Source organism: Neoarius graeffei, chromosome 5, assembly GCF_027579695.1.
Source record: "Neoarius graeffei isolate fNeoGra1 chromosome 5, fNeoGra1.pri, whole genome shotgun sequence".
Classification (NCBI taxonomy): domain Eukaryota; kingdom Metazoa; phylum Chordata; class Actinopteri; order Siluriformes; family Ariidae; genus Neoarius; species Neoarius graeffei.
Genome location: NC_083573.1, coordinates 99,657,741 through 99,670,323, shown reverse-complemented (window position 1 = coordinate 99,670,323; position 12,583 = coordinate 99,657,741). Strand labels below are relative to the sequence as shown.

General features: G+C 39.4%; 1 protein-coding gene across 2 annotated transcripts in view; it reads right to left on the bottom strand.

The window, feature by feature from the left end:
• Nucleotides 1-4,557: 4,557 nt before the first annotated feature.
• Nucleotides 4,558-12,583, bottom strand: part of LOC132887160 (NACHT, LRR and PYD domains-containing protein 9-like) — a 60,240-nt gene continuing 52,214 nt past the window's right edge. For both annotated transcript variants that reach the window (XM_060922624.1, XM_060922622.1), the window contains 3 exons: nucleotides 9,346-9,519; nucleotides 7,793-7,969; nucleotides 4,558-5,670 (listed from right to left, as the gene is read on the bottom strand). In XM_060922624.1, the coding sequence (XP_060778607.1) occupies nucleotides 5,658-5,670; nucleotides 7,793-7,969; nucleotides 9,346-9,519 (364 nt within the window). In that variant the 3' untranslated portion in view covers nucleotides 4,558-5,657. The remainder of the gene's footprint in view (nucleotides 5,671-7,792; nucleotides 7,970-9,345; nucleotides 9,520-12,583) is intronic.

The following is a 12,583-nucleotide window of genomic DNA, read 5'->3' as shown; positions in this document are numbered from 1 at the left end:
CTACTTTAAGGGTTTTTTTCTGTCACCAGGCCATGAGCTGAGCTTAGGAACAATTTATAAGTTCAAATATTCAGAGGTTTGTGTGTGTCACCACAATTATGTTTTCTTTACCAATGATTGCAATCATTGTAGAAGCACTTAAGGCACTAAACACACACTTCCCACCAAATAACATCTCCCAAAAGCTTGAGATGTTATTTGGTGGGAGTTATGAGTGGCTCGGTATTTTCAAACTTTACTGAAGTGTGTGCTTTAGCCAATGGGAAGCCTGTGGGCAGCCAATCAGAAGACTGTGTTCACATAAAGAAAGAACCTTTTACAATGATTTTAATAGGAGCTGCCATTTTGTTTTGGGCCATTCAAGGGAGGTCCCTAGTACTTGGAAATTGTTTAAAATGATTTGTCTCAAGAGAAATTTTAGTGCTTTTTGGGAAACACTCAAATACTGGCATTGTTTTAGGCCAGTGATTCTCAAACTGTGGTACGCGGGCTCCATTCTAGTGGTACAGTACGCCAAAGAATCACTTAATTAAATATAAATTTAAAAAAATAAAATAAAACGTGAAATACTATCCATAATATCCGAATGGATGAATATCTTATCAACCGATGACAAGAAAATGAAAGGAGATACAAATTAAATTAATAATTTTAAAAAGTTTGCAAGTGCTTCTGGGTAGCCATACATAGCATACGTACGCATTCCCACCCATTCCGCTGACAGACGGTTATCCGCCATTGGTAGATTAGGCTGTGATGAGAAAAGGTGGAGGTGGCTTTGCTAATTATGACAAGTACGACAAAATTACTGTTGTGGCTTAAATCCGCGAATGGGAGCGTGGATCAGGAGAGAGGGAGAACTGAAGAGGACGTGTGTGAGCCGAGCGCAGATGCTAACGACAGTGGCAAAACCAGCCCCAGAACTGCTAGCAAACGGCAGAAACCAGTGAGGAGGAAGTATGACGAAAAATACATAAAACTGGGATTCATTTGGAGCGGGACAGAGGAGCTGCCCAGGCCGCAGTGTGTTGTATGCGGGGACGTTCTGAGCAATGAGTCCATGAAACCATCGCATCTCAAACGGCATCTTACAACCAAACACAGTACTAAAGGACAAACCAATGGATTTTTTTTTACGAAAACGTGATGAACTGAAGCAGTCCAAGTCCACCATTCTGTCCTATGGTACACCCGTAGCCAAAGCACAGGAAGCTTCATATCGTGCCAGCCTCCTGATCGCCAGAGCCGGTAAGCCACACACAATCGGGGAACTGCTTAAATAAATATACTTGTTAAATAAAACCTCCGCCTTGTTTTTAATGAATACTTAGGCCTACTATGCTACTGTATTTTAATGTTGGTCATTATGGTGGTACTTGGAGAGCCAAGTATTTTCTGAGGTGGTACTTGGTGAAAAAAGTTTGAGAACCACCGTTTTAGGCAATAAAGGTGCTTTAAGGTAACTTCTTTCATGTAAGTGTATTTTTGGATACTTTTGAGATTCAGACTTTCACAACACCTGTAACTGTAATACTTTAAAGGAAGACTCCCTTTCAGATTTCTCAAATGTAGGCCATAAAAATAATTTTCCCCGACACCCAATTATTATTTTTTTTAGTGGACCAAAAGCTACTGAATCCGAATCACAGACTTCTGATTGTATTACTTTTTATTTTTTTCTAAAAGAACAATTAATTAATTTAGAGCCCCATGGCCCTAAACTATCTGCCATTTTTTTCTTGCCTTGCCATGACCTAAACCAAGATACGACATCATGCATGGCGTGGTGGGGTTTCCCCGTTCACAATGCATTCTAGGATACAAATTTGCAACCTGAGAGAAAAATGGTGCACGAGTGTGCGCATGAAACACAGAAGACTGACTACAGTAACAAAGTGAGAAGAAAAGGCCCAGTATTACAAAGGAAAGGAAATGCAGGACCAAACTAATAAATATCATATATATATATATACATACAGGTCCTTCTAAAAAAATTAGCATATTGTGATAAAGTTCAATATTTTCCATCAGTTATTTAAGAAAGTGAAAATGTTATATATTATAGACTCATTACACATAAACTAAAATGTTTCAAGCATTTTTCTATTTTAATTTTAATCAGTATGGCATACAGTACAAAAACATAAAAAAAAACATCTCAAAATATTAGAATATTTCATTTCGAGTTTGAGTAAAACAGTATGAACACAGTGTATCTCTCGGTCTAGTTCAGTACACACAACCACAATCATGGGGACGACTGCTGACTTGACTGTTGTCCAGAAGATGATCACTGATGCCCTCCAGAAGGAGGGTAAGCCACAAAAGGTCATTGCTGAAAAGGGTGGCTGGAAAAGGAGCACAAGCAACAGGGATGGCCGCAGTCTTGAGAGGATTGTCAAGAAAAGTTGATTCAAGAACTTGGGAGAGCTTCACAAGGAGTGGACTGAGGCTGGTGTCAGTGTATCAAGACCCATCACGAACAGACATCTTCAAGAAAGGGGATACAACTTTCGCATTCCTAATATCAAGCTACTCCTGAGCCAGAGACAATGTCAGAAGTGTCTTATCTGGGCTAAGGAGAGAAAGAAATGGACTGTTGCTCAGTGGTCCAAAGTCCTCTTTTCAGATGAAAGTACATTTTGCATTTACTTTGGAAATCACGGTTCTAGAGTCTGGAGGAAGAGTGGAGAGCCACAGAATCCAAGGTGTTTGAAGCCCAGTGTGAAGTTTCCAGAGTCTGTGATGATTTGGGGTGCCATGTCATCTGCTGGTGTTAGTCCACTGTGTTTTATCAAAGGCAGGGTCAATGCAGCTAGCTATCAGGAGATTTTGGAGCACTTCATGCTTCCCTCTGCTGAAAAGCTTTATGGAGATGAAGATTTCATTTTTCAGCATGACCTGGCACCTGCTCACAGTGCCAAAACCACTGGTAAATGGTTTACTGACCATGGTATTACTGTGCTCAATTGGCCTGCCAACTCTCCTGACCTCAACCCCATAGAGAATCTGTGGGGTATTGTGAAGAGGAAGTTGAGAGACACCAGACTCAACACTGTGGATGAGCTTAAGGCCACTATCGAAGCATCCTGGGCCTCCATAACACCTCAGCAGTGCCACAGGCTGATCGCCTCCATGCCACGTCGCATTGAAGCAGTCATTTCTGCCAAAGGATTCCCGACCAAGTATTGAGTGCATAACTGAACATAATTATTTGAAGGTTGACTTTTTTTGTATTAAAAACACTTTTTTTATTGGTCAGATGAAATATGCTAATTTTTTGAGATAGGGATTTTTGGTTTTCCTTTACTTTTTTGCCAAAATCATCAATATTAAAACAATAAAAGGCTTGAACTACTTCAGTTGTGTGTAATGAATCTAAAATATATTAAAGTCTAATGTTTATGAGTAGATTACAGAAAATAATGAACTTTATCACAATATGCTAATTTTTTGAGAAGGACCTGTATATATATATATATATATATATATATATATATATATATATATATATATAAAATCCCTTCAATCAAAGTTGAGGTTTTTTTTTCTCTCCTTGGGCTCATGTCTGAAACGGGTGGGTTATACAGGAAATTCATTAGGTCATACTAAAGTCAATTTTAGGAAAATCTATTACAAAGAAAGGCATTACAAAGATAGAGGAGGGTACGTATTCCCAAAACTATTACTTCTGATCACTGTTTTTGGCAAAAACATGAACAAACACAAAAATAAAAAAAAATGTAACAGGCAGGCAGGATCAAGGTCACTTTCGTTTCTATTTTTTAACTGTCACTTAACACAAAACACACTTTTCAGCAGTTTCAAAATAAACTGTGTTCTGACCGGCACTTGACCATGTCCCCGCTGCCACAGTGAAAAAGAACCGTATATTGTCTTGCTCAATGAAATATGATAAGCGAATCGAGAGGTTGTTCACCAGAAGTTGTGCAATAAAGGTGTATAGTGTAATTATACAAATTTTCACTTAGCAGTCTTCACCATCGCAATGATAAAAAAAGGATCTATGTAAACTATCTAATGCACAGGAATAATATTTACACTGTGAAATCAATACATAATTTTAATTATGATTAACGAATATTAGAATACACTCAATGAAAAACAGACTTCAACAAGATGAGTGACCAGGCTGAAGTTCGCCTCAAAAAGATACATATTTGGGCTAATTGCAGAATGTTCTTCACTAATTGCAATATTTACAATAGGGAGAAACATAATAACCAGCATTTGATGTGTACAATCCATTGGCTCGGTCATATTTTCTGTCACAAGTTGAGTACTGAAGTTGCAATGCGAATGTTGTTGTGATTAGCTCCTCGTCTTGTGGCAAAATGATGTCAGTGGCTAGTCAATGAAAACTTGTGCATGCACACACCGGACTTCCTCTCTCTGCTTGACTGTGTGAAGTGAGCGATTTCATGCACATTATTTGCTCAGGAATCCCTTAAAAATAAATAACTTCCCAGCTACAGAATGGCCTGTTTTTTTGTTTTTTTTAGATATCACAGAAATAAACATATCACAATGACCAAATTTCAGAGGGAAATAAGTTTCACTGATTTTATTAAATCAAAAGGGCGTCTTGCTTTAAAATGTAGTGGCTCGGGGTGTGTTCTATAATACTGATAAATAAACCATGTATTTAATAAAAATAAAAAGGAAAAAAGGTCTTTTGGGTTTTAATAACAGTTCCTGTTCCCTCTCACACACTAATACACATTTAAAATAAAATGTAAAATAAAAAGGAGAAAAGGTCTATTGGGTTTTAATAACAGTTCCCGTTCCCTCTCACACACCGTAATACACATTTACAATCTCATTAAATGTGATTTGTTGTTGCGAATGTTATGGCAATAAAAAATATAAACAAATGTTATAGCAGTCATTTTGATTGCCAGATTCTGGGAAAGAAAGCACTGAAGTTTCTTGAATTCAAAATGTTCCTTGGTGAGCAGTTGATTACTTGGGCCCAAGCAGGAGTTGCAAGTGACAGTGAGGATGACTACACTCCCCCACGTCAAAAGTGGAAACCACAGCCAAATGCAGCTCTGAGATACTATGGGGCCATCCATCTCCCGGAGATGGTAGATGAAACATGCATCAAGGTGTCGCAGATCTGGTTGCAAAAGTAAAACCTATGTGATGTGCACCAAGTGCAAGGTATTCCTTTGTGTCTCAAAGAAGGGGAATTGCTTTTTGAAATATCATACCCCATGAATCAATCAGAAATACATCAAAGATCACAATATAAACAAAAAAAACCCTGATGTTCGATGTCTCACTCATGTATAGAAGTGTGACTTATTTGTAAGTGGAATTGTTTGTATTTTCATTTACAGATTGTGATTATCATACTATTTCACATGTATGACGTTCCGATGTCCACTGTAGAGGACATGTTATATCTTAAAAATAAAAACTTTTTTTTTCATAAAAACTCTTGTCAATGTCCTCATTCCCTTTCAAACAATTGGGGAAGTTAAAAAAAATAGAGATTTAAAAACTTTTTTCCCCCCTGGTAGTCAGGAGGATATGAGGAAATATCGGTGTGAAGTAACGTGGAGCTGAGTGGATAAAGGATGTGATCAGTCACGGTTATCGTTGTGGAACTTCTACATCTGAATGTGAATGATTCAGATCTTAATGCTGTAAGACAGAGAACAGGACAGAATGATAAGGTTAAAACACCATCAATCATCAGAGTCCTTACACACACACACACACACCACAATGCTAAAGATTTGCAGGGTCTTTATTTATATGATTACTGAAGCATGATTTTGAAAATATGGCTCATTTTCTTTAAACACTTGCCAGACCCAACTGGGCAGTGAAAAGAACATACACACACACACACACACACACACACATTATATATACACACACACACATATTTTATATATATATATATATATATATATATATACACACACACACATATATATATATATATATATATATATATATATATATATAGTGTGTGTGTATATGTGTGTGATATATATATAATATATTAGTGCTGTCAAGCGATTAAAATATTTAATCGCGATTAATGTCGTGACTGTCATAGTTAACTCGCGATTAATCGCAATTTAATCGCACATTTTTGTCACACGAAAAACCATTGTAATTCTCTTACCAGCATAAAAAAGTGAATGGGCTTGTTTTGTACCAATGTTTTTCTTATTGCAAAGCATAACACGTCTTGACACAGCCACTGCAAACTGAAACCTAAGCTGAGCACCAGGGCTCTTCGTCCCGAGACTAACAAGAGAACCGTGAGTGAAGTGATCTACTGCTTGAGTTAGTCTATCAGAGAGACAGGTTACACAGTGACGGTAGGCTTGACATGCTTGATTATAATATAAAGTACACTATTATATTAACTTTAAGTTGTTCGTTGATAAATATTGCATTGAATCTGATCTTTACTGTTTCAGCTCACTTAACACATTTTGTACTTTTACACTTTCTGCCTGTTGATGCGTCGCGCTGTCCAATCAGAGGCGGCCAAATTTGCATATTACAGGAAGGATTTCTGGGATAGCATTGAGTTTACAGTTCAGAGGGATCTGGCTTCTTTAGACGCTGTCTTCTTAAAACTGAATAAATATTTAAAAACAGCCAAATGAGCCAGTCTTTTGAACGGCTCTTTTCAAAGAACAGATCACAAAGATGCGGATCCCATCAAAGAGCCATAAATCCCATCTCTACTAGCGCGCCCTGCCCGCGCTGGTTCTTTGAGGGAGGAGGGCAGAGGACTCTGGCTGTGCGGTGCGGTGCGGTGCGGTGCGGTGCGGTGCGGTGCGGTGCGGGGCAGGCTGCTATCGTTTTTCTAAGCAAAGTCTCTGTTCCAAGTTCCTGGCAGTTTCAAAAGCTTATGAAAAACCTACATCACGTCACAGAGCGTTAATCTCGCGATAAAAAAATTATCGCCGTTAAAATTGAGTCAAGTTAACACGTTAATAACGCGACATTTTTGACAGCACTTATATATATATATATATATATATATATATATATATATATATATATATATATATATATATTTTTTTTTTTTTTTTGTAACTTTTTCTGTATATTTTCCCCTCAGGTTTTCTTTTCTGTTCACTGTATTTGATGGAGTATATTTTTTGTTCCTTCAGCTGTAATGTACGATGTGCTGTGCATTTGTCTCACTGATTTGATTTGTCGTGGAGAAAAATGAAAGGTTTTGTTTCAGCAGTGTTTGTGTTTCTGCACATATTTATGGAGACTTGAACAGTTTCTCTCTGCATACAGAACTATGATGACAAGCCCACTAAAGATGAAAGTGCTTTTGATTGAGAACAACAGTGTGGAGCTGGTTGGACAAAAATGTGGTAATATGAATGAAATGTGTGCTGTTTGGTGTAAAAGTTTTGATTTTGATAAGTGTTGATGTAGTTCTGAATGCAGTGCTTAATTTTGCAGAACATATGAGGAGTTTTGCACTTTGGGTTTGTGGTTTTGTGAATTGTGTTCAGTGTTTTAAGATGATGAGCCCTGTTTTCACAATGTTGCCTCAGCAATCATAAAAAAACTTGAATGGTTTTTGAACATGGAAAAAGGACAAATATCCTTTAAATGACAGGGTCAAATGTCTTCATTTAAAATTCAGAATTGAAAATAATGTTATATGTCTGTCTGTAAATAAATAAATGCCAAATTTTGCCCTTTGGTAACTGAAGACAAGAGACTCGTGTGTGTGTGTGTGTGTGTGTGTGTGTAGAGACAGTCAATAACTCACTGTAGTGTCTCCAGTGTATAGTGTGGATCCTTCAGTAGATCAGAGAGCAGCTTCACTACTGATTCTCCTGGTTTATTGTAGTTCAGATTCAGTTCTCTCAGGTGTGATGAGGGATTTGACCTCAGAGCTAAAAACAGAGCAGCACAACCTTGGCCTGAAATACTGCAGTGTTCCAGCCTGTAGGGAAAAAAAACTCAGTTACAGCATAAATCACTCAGCTTTACTACACACAATCTTTACAGTACACTTATGGCCCTTTTCCACTACCCTTTTTCAGCTCACTTCAGCTCGCTTCAGCTCACTTCAGCCCGACACGGCTCGCGTTTCGACTACCAAAAACCAGCACGACTCGGCTCGTTTCAGCCCTGCTTAGCCCCTAAAACTCGCACCGTTTTGGAGTGGGGCTGAAGCAAGCCAAACCGAGCCGAGTGAGGCTGGAGGCGTGAGCAGACACTCCCCTGTGCACTGATTGGTGAGGAGGCGTGTCCTCACATGCCCACACACGCCCCGCGAGCGCGCTGGGATCTGTAAACACCGCAAACCCGGAAGAAGAATAATTATGAATTACGAGAATTTCTGAAGCCTTATGCGCCTCGCCTCATCTATACGCTCTTGCCAGTATCTGTTGGCGTTGTCGGTGACAACAAGCCACAGCACCAAGACCAGCAACACTAACGACTCCATGTCCTCCATGTTTATTGTTTACTATTTGGGTCGTGAGACTACCGCTTAAAAGATCACTGAATCAGTGACACAGAGCATCGTGGACGAGTTCGCGGAGCGCAAGGCTCGCCGTATGCCCTTCAAATAATGCGCGCAGTAGGCTATTGATGTTTTATTATGAGCCATGTACAGTATGTCGCCGAATGTTTTTTTATTTGAGTTACATGTTCGTTTGAAGGACTTAATGTACAAAATAACATAGTTGCACCCCGTAGTGTTGAAATTGGTAAACACAGTGCATTCAGTGAGGTTTGCACCGCCCTCCTTTTATTTCTGACTCTTCCTGTCACCGTTGCAACCTCTGAGCGCTCATTCGTATGCCCTTCAAATAATGTGCGCAGTATAGGCTATTGATGTTTTATTATGAGCCATGTACAGTATCCTAATGTTTTTTGTTTCTGAGTTACATGTTCGTTTGAAGGACTTGATGTACTAAATAACATAGTTGCACCCGGTAGTGTTGAAATTGGTAAACACCGCAGTTGCGGACATTTTGTAGCCTAAAATGATGTTATGATAAGCTTTAATAAAATGCCCGGTCATTTGCCCCGCCCCCGGCCCGGCTCTGACTTGTTCCGCCACTGTCACTGATGTCACTGTTTGCGCTGCTTAACGACATCACGTGACGTCCACCCACTTTCGCTAACTCCACCCAATGTGTCCACCCACTTCCAGCCAGCACGGTTCAGCGCGGTTGTAGTCGAAATGCAACTTCGATAGCCCCACTCAGCTCGACTCAGCTCGACTCGGCACGGCTCAGCCGCGTTTGTAGTGGAAAAGCGGCATTACTGTGTGTGTGTGTGTGTGTGTGTGTGTATATACACACCTACCTCAGTATCTCCAGTGTACAGTGTGGATTCTCCAGTCCAGCAGAGAGCAGCTTCACTCCTGAATCCTGCAGGTTGTTTCCACTCAGGTCCAGTTCTCTCAGTCTGGAGGAGTTTGAGCTGAGAACTGAGGACAGAACTCTACAGCTTTCCTCTGTCAGATTACACTCACACAGACTGGAAGAGAAATGATGAAATATCAGAACACTGACCTCAAACACACAAACACAGCCATAATACAACTAAACTTTACCATGTAACAGAAATGTGAGTGTTTCTCTCACACACAGAAATCAGAGGACAGGACGCCACATCAGCACATTTACAGGAGCAGCGACGTCTTTCTGCACTCCACAATCTCTCAGCTACAATTTATTATCACACCATTAGCTCATGCACATAACCGACATCTATGAGAGCGAGCAGCCTATAGACACTACACTCTGATCTGTGTTCAAATTTCTACAAACAAAACACACAGTCAAGAGCGGGATGGAGGAAGGAGCAGAAAGATCAGAAGATAAAGTTCAGAGATCCACTGGTACTGCTGAGAGTATTGATTTATAATGGACTTATTTTGATCTGATGTAGTTCTATGTGCTCTTTGCTCTGTCTTATGGAAATATTTTATTCAGGATTCAACCCACATGCTCAGTTTTGTCCTTGATTTTCGATATAACTATTTTCTTCAATTTTTATTTTAACTTGGCTGTGAATAAATGTAAGTACAGTGGGACCACCGTATCCGCTGACTGTCACTGCAGTTTCAGTTATCCGCAGTTTTCCCCCGGTCAAAAATATGAAGAGGAAACATCAGAATCCCATTTATGAGAGAGAGAGAGAGAGAGAGAGAGAGAGAGAGAGAGAGTCTGAAATAGAGAGAGAATTGAATTGAATTTTAAAAAAGATGTTTATTTACAATACCTCAAAGCATAACAGCAAATAGATAATTAAGATGAATAAATAAATAAATAAATAAAATAAAAGAGAACCCACACCATTCCATGAAGGCAAGCTAGTGAAAGTGAATGAAAATCCTGGATTTTATCATTGCTGTAGTAATCATTATTACAACCCCGATTCCAAAAAAGTTGGGACAAAGTACAAATTGTAAATAAAAACGGAATGCAATGATGTGGAAGTTTCAAAATTCCATATTTTATTCAGAATAGAACATAGATGACATATCAAATGTTTAAACTGAGAAAATGTATCATTTAAAGAGAAAAATTAGGTGATTTTAAATTTCATGACAACAACACATCTCAAAAAAGTTGGGACAAGGCCATGTTTACCACTGTGAGACATCCCCTTTTCTCTTTACAACAGTCTGTAAACGTCTGGGGACTGAGGAGACAAGTTGCTCAAGTTTAGGGATAGGAATGTTAACCCATTCTTGTCTAATGTAGGATTCTAGTTGCTCAACTGTCTTAGGTCTTTTTTGTCGTATCTTCCGTGTAATGATGTGCCAAATGTTTTCTATGGGTGAAAGATCTGGACTGCAGGCTGGCCAGTTCAGTACCCGGACCCTCCTTCTATGCAGCCATGATGCTGTAATTGATGCAGTATGTGGTTTGGCATTGTCATGTTGGAAAATGCAAGGTCTTCCCTGAAAGAGACGTTGTCTGGATGGGAGCATATGTTGCTCTAGAACCTGGATAAACCTTTCAGCATTGATGGTGTCTTTCCAGATGTGTAAGCTGCCCATGCTACACACACTAATGCAACCCCATACCATCAGAGATGCAGGCTTCTGAACTGAGCGCTGATAACAACTTGGGTCGTCCTTCTCCTCTTTAGTCCGAATGACATGGCGTCCCTGATTTCCATAAAGAACTTCAAATTTTGATTCGTCTGACCACAGAACAGTTTTCCACTTTGCCACGGTCCATTTTAAATGAGCCTTGGCCCAGAGAAGACGTCTGCGCTTCTGGATCATGTTTAGATACGGCTTCTTCTTTGAACTATAGAGTTTTAGCTGGCAACGGCGGATGGCACAGTGAATTGTGTTCACAGACAATGTTCTCTGGAAATATTCCTGAGCCCATTTTGTGATTTCCAATACAGAAGCATGCCTGTATGTGATGCAGTGCCGTCTAAGGGCCCGAAGATCACGGGCACCCGGTATGGTTTTCCGGCCTTGACCCTTACGCACAGAGATTCTTCCAGATTCTCTGAATCTTTTGATGATATTATGCACTGTAGATGATGATATGTTCAAACTCTTTGCAATTTTACACTGTCGAACTCCTTTCTGATATTGCTCCACTATTTGTCGGCACAGAATTAGGGGGATTGGTGATCCTCTTCCCATCTTTACTTCTGAGAGCCGCTGCCACTCCAAGATGCTCTTTTTATACCCAGTCATGTTAATGACCTATTGCCAATTGACCTAATGAGTTGCAATTTGGTCCTCCAGCTGTTCCTTTTTTGTACCTTTAACTTTTCCAGCCTCTTATTGCCCCTGTCCCAACTTTTTTGAGATGTGTTGCTGTCATGAAATTTCAAAGGAGCCAATATTTGGCATGAAATTTCAAAATGTCTCACTTTCGATATTTGATATGTTGTCTATGTTCTATTGTGAATACAATATCAGTTTTTGAGATTTGTAAATTATTGCATTCCATTTTTATTTACAATTTGTACTTTGTCCCAACTTTTTTGGAATCGGGGTTGTACATTGTGGCTTCCTTTTTGCTTGACTTTGTTTTTCCTCCTAATGTAAATGGGCATTTTTTTCTTGGCTCAAAATGAAGTTTAAAAGCTGATATTCAGCTTGCTTTCTTCTTAAATATTTTACACCCAGGATAAACATTCGCACTGAATACCTTTGATTAAAACAGCAGCAGCAACAACAACAACAACCAGTCTGCAAGAAGGTAAAAAGGGGTTTTCGTCTGGAGCACTGCATCAAAATATGAAAAGCAGTCTCCCTCTGGAGGCAAAAAGGACACTCGTGGCTGGTCTCTGGACACAGAAAGGAGATTAAAGCATTAACAGTAATAATTCCATGCAGGTTTCTCCAGCATACATCTCCAGCTCTTTTAGTGAATGGAGGCTTATACAGCGCTCTCCACTGTTGTTGCTCTTCCTTACTCAACCCGAGGACAATACACCAGGGTGTGTCAACTCTACCATGGAGCCATTTCTTATTAAAAGCCTTCACACAAACCTGACACAGACTTTTACCAGAGACAACATACAAGTTCATATTCATAATGTTTTATACACTAAAACGTGA